The 13,320-nt window shown below is 49.3% G+C and overlaps 1 protein-coding gene and 1 long non-coding RNA gene across 2 annotated transcripts; one reads left to right on the forward strand and one right to left on the reverse strand.

The window, feature by feature from the left end:
- Window positions 1–1,042: 1,042 nt before the first annotated feature.
- LOC131743956 (uncharacterized) lies at window positions 1,043–9,156 on the reverse strand. The gene is made up of 3 exons (XR_010837455.1): window positions 7,649–9,156; window positions 3,255–3,422; window positions 1,043–1,460 (listed from the first exon to the last, which is right to left on the reverse strand). It is a non-coding gene; the product is annotated as an uncharacterized lncRNA (long non-coding RNA).
- On the forward strand, window positions 8,747–12,167 carry CHRAC1 (chromatin accessibility complex subunit 1). Its single transcript, XM_059043031.2, has 3 exons — window positions 8,747–9,019; window positions 10,389–10,515; window positions 11,109–12,167. The coding sequence occupies exons 1-3, from the start codon at window positions 8,873–8,875 to the stop codon at window positions 11,231–11,233; spliced, it is 399 nt and encodes a 132-aa protein (XP_058899014.1). The 5' UTR covers window positions 8,747–8,872; the 3' UTR covers window positions 11,234–12,167.
- Window positions 12,168–13,320: the final 1,153 nt, after the last annotated feature.

Below are 13,320 nucleotides of genomic sequence, written 5' to 3' on the forward strand. Positions count from 1 at the left end.
AGTGCTGCGTTCTGATGAGAAACACGAAAGGAGACAGACAATAGGGGTGTTAGTGTGACCCAGGAGAGAAGGAGCAGGCCGGCCTGGAGAGGAATCTGGCCATGTGGCAACACATGCGGGCCCTGGGGGCCTGATTCCCCCCAGTTATTTCTGAGCTGACGGCTGGAGTGAAGAGTTATATGGTTTGTGAATCAAGAGGTAAATCCTGTAAAAGCCCGAGGGCGGGCGTGGGCCGTGGGGATAATGGTAAGGTTTCTACGCCAAAGCTGGACCCTGAACCCTTCTGCACCCTGCAAGTCCCTCCTGTCCTCTCCAACGTGGGCGCTAACGCAGATGGCCTCGGGAGCACGATCCCTAGTTGGATCCTCTGGCTGGAGTTGCCGGGCCCCCCGCCTTCACGTGGGCTGTTCCTCCTGCCCAGGGTGCCTTTCCCTCTCTGCGTGGCTGGGGAGCTCCTTCCCGCTTGTCCTTCAAGGCCCAGCTCCAGGCGGAAGGTCTGCAGGGGCAGTGCCCGAAATCGGGGTGAGGCAGGGTGGGGGCTGTACGCACGAGGTCTCACCTCATTTTCCTTTTACAGAGCTGCTTCCTCTCATTTTCCTCTATACTCAAGAAGTGCTGCTTTTGAGAAAGAAAAAGATCACTTGTGATGATGACGGTAAGTATGCCAAGTGGGACTTCCCTGGCGGTCCAGTGGTTAGGACGCCGCGCTTTCCCTGCAGGGGCCACGGGTTCCATCCCAGTCGGGGAACCAAGAACCCACATGGCACGGGGCAGCCAACAAAAAAAGGATGCCAAGTCCCAGGTCAGATTCATCTCTACTGTGAAACTCACCTTGCCCCACCAAGCGTCTCCGCCTCTTACTTCTCGGGGCCCCCTGTGCCTTTTCTTCAGGAGGCTGATCACGGTTCCTGACTGTGTGCACTTCTGCTGTTACTTGAATGACATCTCTCACCCCCACTGGCTCCATCAGAGCAGGGACAGTGTCTTTCCTTTTTTAAAAAAATCAACTTCATCGTGATATAATTTCAGATGATAAAAGACATCTATTTTAAGTGTAGTTTAATGAGTTTTGGCAAACGTATACACCCTTGTAACCAACCATCACAAGCAAGATACACAACGTTTCCACCACGCTGCCTGCGGCCAGCCCTGTCCCCACCCTGGCAGGCAACCAAGGATCTGTCTTCTGTCACTATAAATCCGTTTTGTCTGATCTGAAATCTCACACAGGTAGAGTCATGCAGTGTGTCCTCTTCCGCGTCTGGCTTTTTTTCTGCAGCATCATATGCTTCTGAGCCTCAGCCAGGTTGCTGTGCGGCTCAGTGGTTCTCTGTTTATTGCTAAGTCCCTTGTACGGATGAGCCACCATTTGTTACACTCCATCTGTTTGTGGCCGTTTGGGTCGGTTCCATCTTGAGTCATTATGAATAAAGCTGATATGGACATTCAGGAACAATCATCTGTGTGGACATATGCATTTGTTTCTTTGGATAAATATTGGGACTGGAACTGTTGGGTCACGTGTAATAATATGGCTAACTTTTTAAGAGCTGCCAACCTGTTTTCCAAAGTGTCTGTACCACATTACTCCGTCAGCGGCACCCTGGGAGAGCGGCGGTTGCTCAACACTCTCTGCAACACTGGGGACCACTCGACCGTGCCTCTTCTTGCACAGTGCACATCCTCAGCCCCCGGCCCCGTGCTGCCCACCAAGGGAACTCAATGCATCACTGTGGAATGCATGAGTGAATGCACTTTGCTTTTGTTATCGTTTTCAAACCAATGTTTATTCCACTGTTCTGGGCGGTTTTTAAATTTATTTACTTATTTTATTTTTGGCTGCGTTGGGTCTTCGTATCAGGAAGGGCTTCTTTTGGCCTTGTTTACATCTTCCACACCAAACACCGTGCCAGCTCAGTGGGATAAACACACAAGTACACAGATCTTTCTAAAACAACGTCCTAGGTCGGGGGCCACAACCTCAAGTGTTCACAGGAGCCAAGCAGGCAGGGGAAATGGTGAAGCAGACAGGTGAGTGATAGAGAGTGGTGGCGACGGCGGCCAAGCCAACAGCCCGTGACTCATCTAACGACGACAGCCAGCTTTGCCAGGAGGCAATGTGGGGTCACGTTGTCTGCCCCTCCCACTCTTCCAGTTAGATTCATAAGTGAAAAAGCTCCAGAATTTTAAATGTTGGCAACTTTGGCAGGTACTGGTCATTGTCTACCCTGCAACCATTCCCTGCCTTACACCTCACCTCCCACCCCCTCAATTTCTGTCAGTAGGGATCAGATACCCTTTGAGCTCAGGAAGACAGCCCCAGGAGGTAAATCTTAATTGGTATAAAGCAATCCTAGCAGTCTCATTCCCTTCTGCCAGTAATTGGTCTCAGGTCCCAATTCTGACAAATGAGACGTGAGGGGAAGACTGCTAAGGAGATCTCCCCTTCCTTAGTAAAAGGACAAAGGCTTGAGACCTAATGAGGAAAGAGCCTTTTGCCTATGGCCCTTTCCCCTTGTTCCTGTCTAAGGCAGTGATGAAGTCTACAACAGCAGTGGCCTCTTTGGAACCATGAGGCAATAAGCGTGAGGCCTGAAGCCAATATGCCAGGAATGACAGAGCAGAAAGATGGAAAGACCCAAGGTCTTTGATGACATCCTTGCTGCATCAGCGCCAGATGCGGCCATGGCCACTATACATAAGCTCAATAGAGCAAGCACTGGGTAGTGCCAGAGGGCGGCTGGAGGAAGAGAACAAATGACGTGTACAAGTGAGGCATCGTGCCACTTGTTTATTAGAGGCGTCCCGTGCAGGAGCCCTTTGGTGAGTATGGACACGGGCTACACCTCCCCTCACATCTCTCCTCATTCTGAGAAGTTCATCCACAAACCCCTTCCCCAGACCTTTTTGTCTTTAAGTCTCCAATCTTGGTCTTTCCAAGTTCCCAGACCATCTGTTAGCTGCTGCCCCTGCATTGCTGTAGATCCTGGACCTCTGGCTTTCTCTCCACCCAGGCAGGTGGCCTTCTGGGGGAAACCCCTTCACCTCTACCTTTTGGGCACACTAGGGGAAGCTGTTTTGCACGGCATTCCAGGTCTGCGTGGTGCCAGCGTATTTACAAAGCAATCTATTAACTGGGTCTGCGTTTTCCTTCTTCACTCTCTGCCCACAGAGAGTCCACTGAGGCCATTGTTGTGGGGGGGGGAATGGAGCAGGTGCCCTGGGAGTCTCAGCCACCTGTTCATGTGACTTACTTGTGCTTCTGGGACCTGCTCAAGGCTGATAGCATCGTCCACATCGACCTCCCCTCGATGGTGGAGTGTGGCATGTGGCTCAGTGAAGCACGCCACACCCAGCTCAGCTCACCACTCACGTGGGGTCGGGCATTTGGTCTCTACCAGTGTCCGGCAGAAAATCTGGAGCTGTGGTTCAGATGGAGAATAGTTATTTGCAGAAGATGTATCTTTGCTCCAAGCCCCTGAGAGTCTGTGCTATGACTCTGTTACTGGGATCTGCCAGAACTTCTTACCACAGACACCCTGGCCTAGAGCTGCAGAGTCATCTCGTGAATGGATCAGAGCAGCACACTGAGATGCTGCTCAAGGTGTCTTTAAAGGTCAGAGAGCCACCAGTGCAGGTCACTCCACACCTCACTCCACTGGCTTAGCTAAGCAAGCTGATCAAGCCGCTCCTAGCTGTTGGAGCAAACACACGCCGAATCCAGAATCTCTGGTAAATCGGCTATATTGATAAATTCAGCCCAAACCTACATTAAGCTCTGTCCACCTGGACCAGTGCCGTTAGAATCCATTCACCTCACACTCCCCAAGTTTCTGATGATAAATGCATGAATGTGCTGCAATTCTTTCCCTGTGTGAACATCTCCTAAATCGGGCTTTGCTGTTGCTTCCCTGGGGCATGCTGGGATCTGACTCCGGTTATGGATTGGAGTTAATGAGGGGGTGAGTCTTGAGAAGACTCAGCATCCCTGTTGCCAGGTAAGCACGGATGAGCTCATTAATAGGACTTCAAGCAGGAGAAGACTGATCTCAGGCAGGCAGGGGGGCTATTTCCACTGACAAAGAGGCTCAGAGGGGTGGGGGGGTTAAAAGTTGGCTTGTATCCTCCCGACCATCCCTTTTCTAATTCTCAAGACCCCTCTCTTCCCAATAAGCAGCCTAACTTCACAGAAAAGCCCAGGTGAAGCTATGAATTCAACTTCTGTCATAATTATGCCTCAGGCAGGATTAAAGCCAGGTGTGACCTTTAGCCCCATTAGCCCTGAGCCTACAAACGATAAGGAATGGCTTAGGGCTTGATCTGAGAATTTATAGTCCGAGCTTTCAATTTTCTTTCTGAAATCTCTCCCAGCCTCACGAGAAGCCCATCCCACAAGGCTCCACCGACTTGGGGCAGCCTTGTCTTCAGCGAGCCGTCCATCCAGGCAATGGCAGGTGACAACTTAAGTGACTGTTTGGCCAGGGCATGCTGCCGGGGAGGTCATCCCTGCACCAGCACAATCAGATCAGATAACCAGCCCCAGATTCCCATTTTCGTGGGTCTGTTTCCTGGCACCAAGTACGTATGTTTCAACATTTCAACCAGGAAAACAGAAACTTCTTTAGATAGTTCAAACAGAGAGGGATTTAATGCCGAGAACCGACTTCAAGGGTGTGGAAGAGCTGCAGGAGCATGACGGGGCCGGGGCTGAGGTGCTGCTCGGAGATCAGGACGCTGGTCCTATTCCTGGCTGGGGGCCGGGCCCACACTCCCCACTAGACTGCCCAAGCTCTCGCTGCCCAGCAGCCGCCCCTCACCCTGTGCGCATGACTCACTGTAGCCGCCCCAATCCCCACCTCCCCCCACAGACACCCCCCCCACCCCGTCCCCACCTGCTGCCAATGCCTTCACACAACCACCGTAAAACGATGTCTCCTCCTCCATCCGTAACTGCACTCTCTCACCTGGGTCTCCCACTGGCGGAATCTAACCAGAAGCCAGCTGGCGGAAGATTCTGGGAAGTGTAGATACCCGCCTCCCAGCACCCCGGGTACAGATAGAGCAGGGAACAAGGAAGGCAGCAGAAGCAATGGACACACCTGAGACGTCGTGAGGGTAAGTGGGCTGCTGGATAGGAGCGCCAACCACAGGAGGACCTGCTAACTGTGCTTTTTCTAGTACAGGGAAGCTCTGACGATCATAGATTCCTTCGTTCTCCCACTGTCTTAGGCTTGAAGCTTGTTTCTTTTTTTTGAATGCTAAGCACTTTCCCCCTTTTCTGCAGATTTGTCTTTGCCAAACTCCTTACTTCTCAAAATGATTAATGACAACAAGATGCCCTGGCAGTTCCGCAACCGGAGCTTCTCACCCTCCTTGTCTCCTTGAATTCTTCTGGCTCTCTTCTGAGCCTTCCTCTTCTGTCCTCTTTCCTCAACTTAACCCATCCTGCTCTCAAACATGCCAGAAGAGAATGAGAAACCTGATCAAAAAGCAGTAACCCGCTGGAGAAGCAAAACATCTAAAGACTGAAAAACGTCAGCTTGCTTCTCGTGTGGACCCAAGGACCCTCTGGCACAGCTAGCTTCTGGAGGAAAGGCACTCCTTTGCTTTGGAGCCGAATCCTGGAGCCTGAAGCAACACCTTCTATCTTTGCTCTGCACAGGGCATGGCGCCATTCAGTCATCCCTCGGCAAGCGGGATGAGCTTTTAAGTTAGATCCACTCCCTTGCTTCAAGACTCTTATGGCTTCCCATCACTCTCAGAAGGAAAGCCAAGCTTCTCACCTGCCTGCCCGAGCAGGTGGCGCCTACCTTGCTCATCACATCTCCGGCGCTCTCTGCCTCACCCACTAAGCTCCAGCCACGCTGGCCTTTTTACTCCTCAGATTTGCCAAGGCGTCTTCCTTCTCAGGGGTGTTTCCACAGGCTATCCTGTCCAGAGAGCTCATCTTGTCCCAGCCCTTCTGCGTGTCCTCCACATCTGGCCTTAAATCTCACTCCTCAGAGAGGCTGTCTTACCACTCTCACACTGGTCTGTTTCCTCATAGCGCTTACCACGGGAGGTGTTATTTTTCTTGTCTCGCTTGTACTTGAAACTACGCTCCGTGAGAGTAAGGACCATAGCTGTCTTGCTCGCTGCCTGTACCTTTCCTTTGTGCCTAGGAGTGCCTGACATGTACTGGGTGCTACTGGACCAAGACCTGAGGTCACAACGGTGAAGATGACACTGTCCTTGCGTTCTCAGCCTTCACCTGCTACTGACAAAGCACACAGCAGGTGCTAAGATGACTGTGTCGTCATGGCGTAAGGTAGATGGGAAAGCTTTTCTGGCACTACAAACGTCAGCAATCTGGGTCATCTGGGCTCTCTGGCCTTCGCTCCTCTCCTCAGGAAGACTGAAGAGCGGTGATTTTCAGAACCCACTAAACTTGCAGAAACACGCTCTGCAAGGACGCATTTTATCATTTGTAATCATTACCTAAGTGATGGACAGAACGGAAATCAGAAAGGTTAAACAAGATCTATTTTTAATTTTCCAGACTCCTTTCATATGAACTTTGAAATCAAAGTTGATTAGAGTGACAGGACCTTGCAGCAGGAACCCTGAGACTTTACATAGTAGTTTCAGCTTTGCAGGGTGCTGTACAGCTGACAAAGAACTTTCTCGTTCTCAGCTCCTTTGATGCTCCCTGCTGACCTGTGAGGGAGGCATTGCTGGATGGATGGGGGGACGACTTTAATCTTCATGTGCCAGGCATGTTCACACCTTTTAACAACCCCAAGACAGGTGCGACTCTCCCGTCTCATCTTTGCAAATGAGGAAACAGCGGTTCAGAGACAGTACTTGCTTTGCCCGGGGTCATGCTGTTGTGAATGGTGGGACAATCTTATTCCACCTCCCAGACGTATTCAATCCAGCTGATCACTTTCTCCTTTCAGAAAAACTTTCTTCGATTCACTTTACGGACACACGATCTCTTGGTTTTCCTCTTACTCAATGGCCACTCCTTCCCAGTTTCTTTTGCTGGATTTTCCTTCTCCTCTCCATCTCAGAACGCTGCAGTACCCCAGTTCGTGGTCCTTAGATCTTTCTACTTTATCTACACTCTCCTCCCAGGTACTTTCATTCAGGTCCTTGGTTTTAATTCCCACCTAGACCAGGGTGGCTTGTAATTCACTGCTCCAGCCTGAACTCCAGGCTGGAATAGCCAATTCGCGCCTCAACACCACCACGAGTGTTCACAGGCAATTGAGACTTAACTTGCGCCCAACTACGCCTCTGCTGAATTTGCTCCTCCCGCAGGGTTCGCCATCTCAGTAAACAGTACCACCATCCTTTCACTCATACTCCACATCACATTAGCAAGGCCCTGATTAAATACAATTTCTATTTTAGGGCAGGACAAGGAAAAAAATTAATCATAAAATTCTGTTTGTTTGGGCCTCCTCCCTCTCTCCCCAATGTCCCGTATGCACCTGCACTACGCGTTAGCGCTCCTCAAAGATGGGAGTGCCTGCTCAACTGTAAAGATCAATTTTATTTTTTTCTTTCTTCTGACGCTAGCAATGTAACTTCTTAAAAGAACATTGTTCTTTCCCAGCCCTGTAGGGGGTCATGGTGACTTGCTGCCCGCTTCGTACGTGCTTACCTGGACTATGTATCCTTGCTGAACGTTAAGTAAAACATCACTATGTCATTTTGATGTACGATCCTTTGTCTCAACGTGTACAGACTATACCTTCGACTTCTAACAGGAGGAAGAGCTCTCAGAGCTTTCTGAGAATCTGCTTCCCAGGTGATAATCCTCAGTTTGGCTCGAATAAAATCCTTTTTTTTCTTCTTAACTTGATAGTTAATTGAATTTTCGTCGACAACCGTTGGCTCTACAAATTAGATCCCCAATCCTACCCTACTTCTACCACCTCCACTGTAGTCTAACCCATCGTCTCCCTCCATCCCCATTACAGCTTCCTAACTGCACTCTCTGCCCGCCTCCGTTCTCGGCCCTCCGGTCTACTCACACACAGCAACCTGAGTATTCCTTGTAAAACTTAAGTGGGACCACCTTACTCTTCCCCAGGCCTCCCAACTCTCTGGGAAAGAAGTCCATGACGTACAAGGCCCTATCTGGTCTGGCCCATGGCTACTTCTCATCATTCTCCTAGCTCATTTCGCCTTAGCCACACTGGCATCCAATTCATCAGCTGCAATCACCTTCTACTCCACAATCTCTTTGCTTCCACCCTTATGACCTCCCTATCCTCACAACTCCCCTCTGGTCTATTCACACTCAGCAGCCAGAGGGATCTTTGGAAAACTTAAGACACAGCCCATCATCCCTCTGATACTTCCCATTTTTCTTAGAATAAAATCCAACAGGACCTAGCCCCTGGCTACCTCTCAGACTTCACCTAGCACACCTGGTCCACACAGCGGTCATTTTGAGCTTCTTGAAAGGCCTTTGCCTGTCGCTCCTTTCCCCCCCCCGCAAAGCGCTTTCTCATAAACAGGGCTGTTTTCTCTCTCCGTTGCCCAGCCTTCTCCTTTACTGCCCCGGTTTCGGTTTCTATCTTCTTACATTGCTTTGTCTTCCTTCACGGTACTTCTCAGCATTACACAAGTAGAATCCCCACCCCCGGTCGCCCCCCACCCCCGGTCGCCCCCGCCCCGCCGAATCTTCTGGCCGCCCTTCCGCTCCGTCGGCACAAGCCTTGGGGGCGCGCGGCATCACGGGGCTTGTAGTCCGTCCCGCGGCTGCGCCTCCCGACACTACAACTCCCACGGGGCAGCGGGACGCCGCTCCCGCACCGACCGTGTAGGCTGGCCACCTCGCGGCGGGTAGGGGCTGCCGCCGCGGGGGCGGGGCGCAGAGATGGCGGACGTGGTCGTGGGCAAGGAGAAGTGCGGCGAGCAGCGGCTGGTGTCGCTGCCCCTGTCCCGCATCCGGGTCATCATGAAGAGCTCCCCCGAGGTGTCCAGCATCAACCAGGAGGCGCTGGTGCTCACGGCCAAGGCCACGGTGAGGCGGGTAGCACGGGGAGGGGGGAGGAGTGAGGAGCGTGGGGCGGCGGTGGGGGCCACCCGGAACCATCGCGCCCCGCCGGCCTGCCCAATTCCCTTCGCGTGCGCGCGCGCGTCCTTTTGAGTGCTGCCTCACTCCCCTCCCACGCCGCGCGCGCCCCAGATCCCGCGCGCGCTCTGCGCCCCGCCCATCCGGCGCCTCGCGCGCCCGTCTCCTCGCCCACTCCGCTCCCGCCCTCCCTCGCGCGCTGGTCGCCACGCCCACTCCGCTCCCGCCCTTCCTCGCGCGGGTTTGGCCTGGGCGGAGGCGTGGAGGCGCGCGGGCCTTCTTTGGTGTCTCCTCCTCCTCCAGAGTCACCGTACTCCGGGCCCCAAAGCCTCTCCCTTTGTCGCTTCCGGCCTCTTTCGCGGCTTTGGGCCCCAGCTCCTCAAATGGTTCATTGAGAGGGCCGGCGGCTCCCTCAGGAGGTACGGCCCGGCCCAGCCGCTTGCCTACCCTCTCCCAGTCTCCTGGGCCAGAATTGAAGTAATTTCGGGGACCTCAGTTTTAGCCCTCTCCTAGGTCCAGATAGATGATTTTGTCTCTTAATTTGGTCTAGGTAGGCCAGACCTTCCTGTTCTTACCCTGCCTGGGCCAGGTTTCTGCTGCAGAGTCTCACTTGCTTGAACTTCCCTTCGGGTCTGTTTCCCAGGCCAGCTAGTTCGGTAGACGGTGTCCGGTGCGGTGCGTTGGTCAGAGCTAAGGGGGCGGGGGGGGGAATCACATGGTCTTGGGATAGCTGTACAGTTTCGTTCTGTAGGTCTTAAGGAATTAAGAGATTTGCAGGTACTTTTTAAATCCCTTCTTGACTAACTTAGATGGAGTTAAAGTAAAACAGAGAGGGGCTCAGCTCAGGTGGGCTGCCCTCGGAAAGGTGGGTGTCCGGGCAGAATGGGAAACTGACCATTTTTTACCTTCAAGCTAGTGACTGTTACAGTTGTAGGCGGACCACCTTAGACACAATGTAGTCAAATACAAGACTAAAAGTCTGTTCCTGGCATAGAATTTTTGGATGGTCTCTTGCCGCCCTTTCTAACTGTAGAGATTGGGCATTAAACAAACACGATTCCTTGTTGTATGGCTTTTAAATATTTTTCGTAAGTTAGAAATCTAAAATAAACTTTCGGGAAATTTCCTGCTGCCCTGCCAATTTTAATTCAGCCTTGCTTTCTTTCCGACCTCGTATGTCTCCTTTCTCCAGTGATTTTCTGCAATTCGGTGAACCAAGATAATCTGAAATCATCTAAACTTAATGTAATTAAAAAGTAAGGTCTGTGGTAAATTTTCAAAGCACACCTTTCATCTTAACTTTTTCATTTTGTTTTAGGAACTCTTTGTTCAATATCTCGCCACCTATTCCTACAGACATGGCAGTGGAAAAGAAAAGAAAGCACTCACTTACAGTGATTTATCAAATACCGCAGAGGAATCGGAAACGTTTCAGTTTCTTGCAGGTACTTAGCCTTTGAAACATTCTGGTTAAAAAACAGCTTTTTTTCCCTGCTGTTTTCCCTGCTCTTTTTTCTGCTTTCACTGAAAATGACATTTTGCTGCTTTCTCCAGGTGTCAGAGTTTACCTCTCGTGGGGCGAGAGTTTTAGTTTTGTTTACTGGAGCATGTTTGTAATGTAGTTCACCTAGAGCAGGAATTAAGTTGGCACCTGCACGGGGCTGTCTGGGTGGGTGCGGGAGCTGGGCAGCCCACCCCCTCAGACTCGTCTTTACTTGGCTGGGGAAGCAGAAACCCATAGTTGTTGCTGTGGAACAGGCTGTGTGCACCACAGGTAAAGAGCTTCCGGTGATCCTTGGGGCCAGCCGCTGTGTCAGGTGGGTCGGGCAGGGCTGCTTGTAGTGGGTACCAGCACAGAGCAGAGTGTGGTTTGCAGCCACTGGAATAGATACAGGTGTTGAGCCTTCGTCCAGAGGCAGTGCTCGTTTCCTGCTATGTAGTCTGAATTTTGACTTGTCTCGGAACCTCTCTTAGAGGTCATAGCAGGAACTAGCACGTTTGAAATTTGCATTGCTGATGTTAGCTTTATGTTTTTAAGATATATTACCAAAGAAGATTTTAGCTAGTAAATATCTGAAAACTCTTAAAGAGAAGAGGGAAGAAGAGGAGGAGGAGGAGAATGACAACAACGACGAGAGTGATGACGATGAAGCGGAATCCTAAACCCAACGGAAGTGCTTTAGAGATCAGCCTGGTGCGGAGCCTCAGGGATCGGCGCCTTTGCTCTGGAGCAGGCATTAGTCTGTTCACTCTTCAGAGACTTCACGTACCTTGTGTTCTTTCCTGGCTGAGACCAAGCATAATGTTACCTCTGCCATAAACAGCCAAAAGGAAAGGAACCCAGACAGCAGCTTCTCTTCCCCAGGCCCACACTGCAGCTGCAGTGCGAGAGGACCAAGAAAGGGCTGCGTACCGCGAGACACAGCCGGTCTGCAGCTGTGAGCTACAGAGGCAAAGACAACTTTGCTTAACTTTCTAGTTTACAGATAGATTTTGAAGAACTTCTAAATATCAGTTGTGTAAATTCACACGTGTATATTTTGAAATTCGTTCGTTCTTATGAACAGCTAGATCCTATTTTAGCTAAATGTGTAGTCTCTGGGTAGTATGTTACATTTGAATTTTCGTATTTGAAGAAAATTTCTGGCTTTGTATATGTCCAAATACTGCATTTTTTTTAACTGTAAAGAAATAAATTTTTCCTTTTTAAAAGCTGTATATATTTTTATAGCGAAATGTTTTATGTAACTAGTTTTAGAACCCTCTATTATTCTAATGCCCTGCTTATTATCTGGAAGCATTTGTGAAATTCAAAAATGAGTACTTTCTTCTTTTTATTTTTCCTTTTTATTGGCAACGCTGTGAGGCATGTGGGATCTTAGCTCCCCAACCAGGGATCGAACCCGCGCTCCCTGCAGTGGAAGTGCAGAGTCTTAACCACTGGACTGCCGGGGAGGTCCCAGAATGAGCACTTTCTAATACTTTTATTCCTGGAGAAAAATTTCAAGTCAAATTATTAGATCAGATACAGTAAGAAATATTACCTCTGCGTAAGCATGTTTTTCTTAAAAAATTATAAAGCATTTTGTATATTGAAGATCTCTCTCATTTTCCTGTTCCTTTCTTTACACCCATAGTAATTGTTTTTAATGTCCACAAGAGAAAACCATAAGCCCCTATTTTTTTTCACATGGGGTAAATTTTGGCTTTTGCTTTTTTTTTTTTTTCCAATTGAGTTCTGATTTTCATCCAGTAAAATCACCCTTTAATGTCCATTCTGTTGGTTGTGTAAGCAATCAATATATAGAACAGTTCCATCACCCCAAATATTCCTCTGTATTCCCTTGGAGTTAGTTCCTTCCCTTATCCCCAGGCAATCAATCACTGATGTTTTCCGTCCCTCTTGTTTTTAAAATTTATTTTAAAATATTTTAAAATCCACTTTTTGGTGTACAGTTCTGAGTTTTGACAGATGCAGAGTCATGTAACCACCACAATTAAGATACAATAGTTCTGTCACCTCCCCCAAATTCCCTCATGGTCAAATTCCTTCCTACCCATTACCTTGGCAGCCACTGATCTAGCTATTCTCTGCCCCCAGAGGAGGAGTCAGCAGACTTTTTCTGGAAAGGGCCATGTGGAAAATATTTGAAGTTTTATGGGCTACATAATCTCTGTCACAACTAGTCAACTCTGCTGTTGTAGTTCAAAAGCAGCCACAGTCAACACATAACAGGAATGAGCATTGCTGTACTTCAAAAAAACTTTATTTCTGGACACTGAAATTTAAATTTTATATCATTTTCATGTGTCATGAAATCTTTTGCCTTTTTTTTAACCATTTCAGAATATAAAAGCCATTATTAGCTTATAGGCCACACAGAAACACAGCAGAGGCCACATTTGACCCACAGACCATGGTTTGCCCACCCATCTTTCCTAAGCGTCATATAAATGGAATCACATAGCAGTAGCCTTTGAATCTGACTTTCTTATATTTAGCATAGTGCATTTGAGATTCACCCATGGTGTTGCAGGTATCAGCAGTCTGTCCTTTTTTATTGCTGAGTAGCATTCCTTTGTATGGATATACCATTTGTTTATCCATTCCACAGGTGAATGGATAATTCCCAATTTGGGTTGTTTCCTGTTTTTTGTTTTTCTCTTTTTTTTTTTTCCTTTAAAAAATCTCAAAATTTTTTCTTGCTTCCTGTTTTGATGATTACAGATAAAAAAGCCCTATAAGCCTT

Source organism: Kogia breviceps, chromosome 17 (genome assembly GCF_026419965.1).
Source record: "Kogia breviceps isolate mKogBre1 chromosome 17, mKogBre1 haplotype 1, whole genome shotgun sequence".
NCBI classification, from domain to species: Eukaryota; Metazoa; Chordata; class Mammalia; order Artiodactyla; family Physeteridae; genus Kogia; species Kogia breviceps.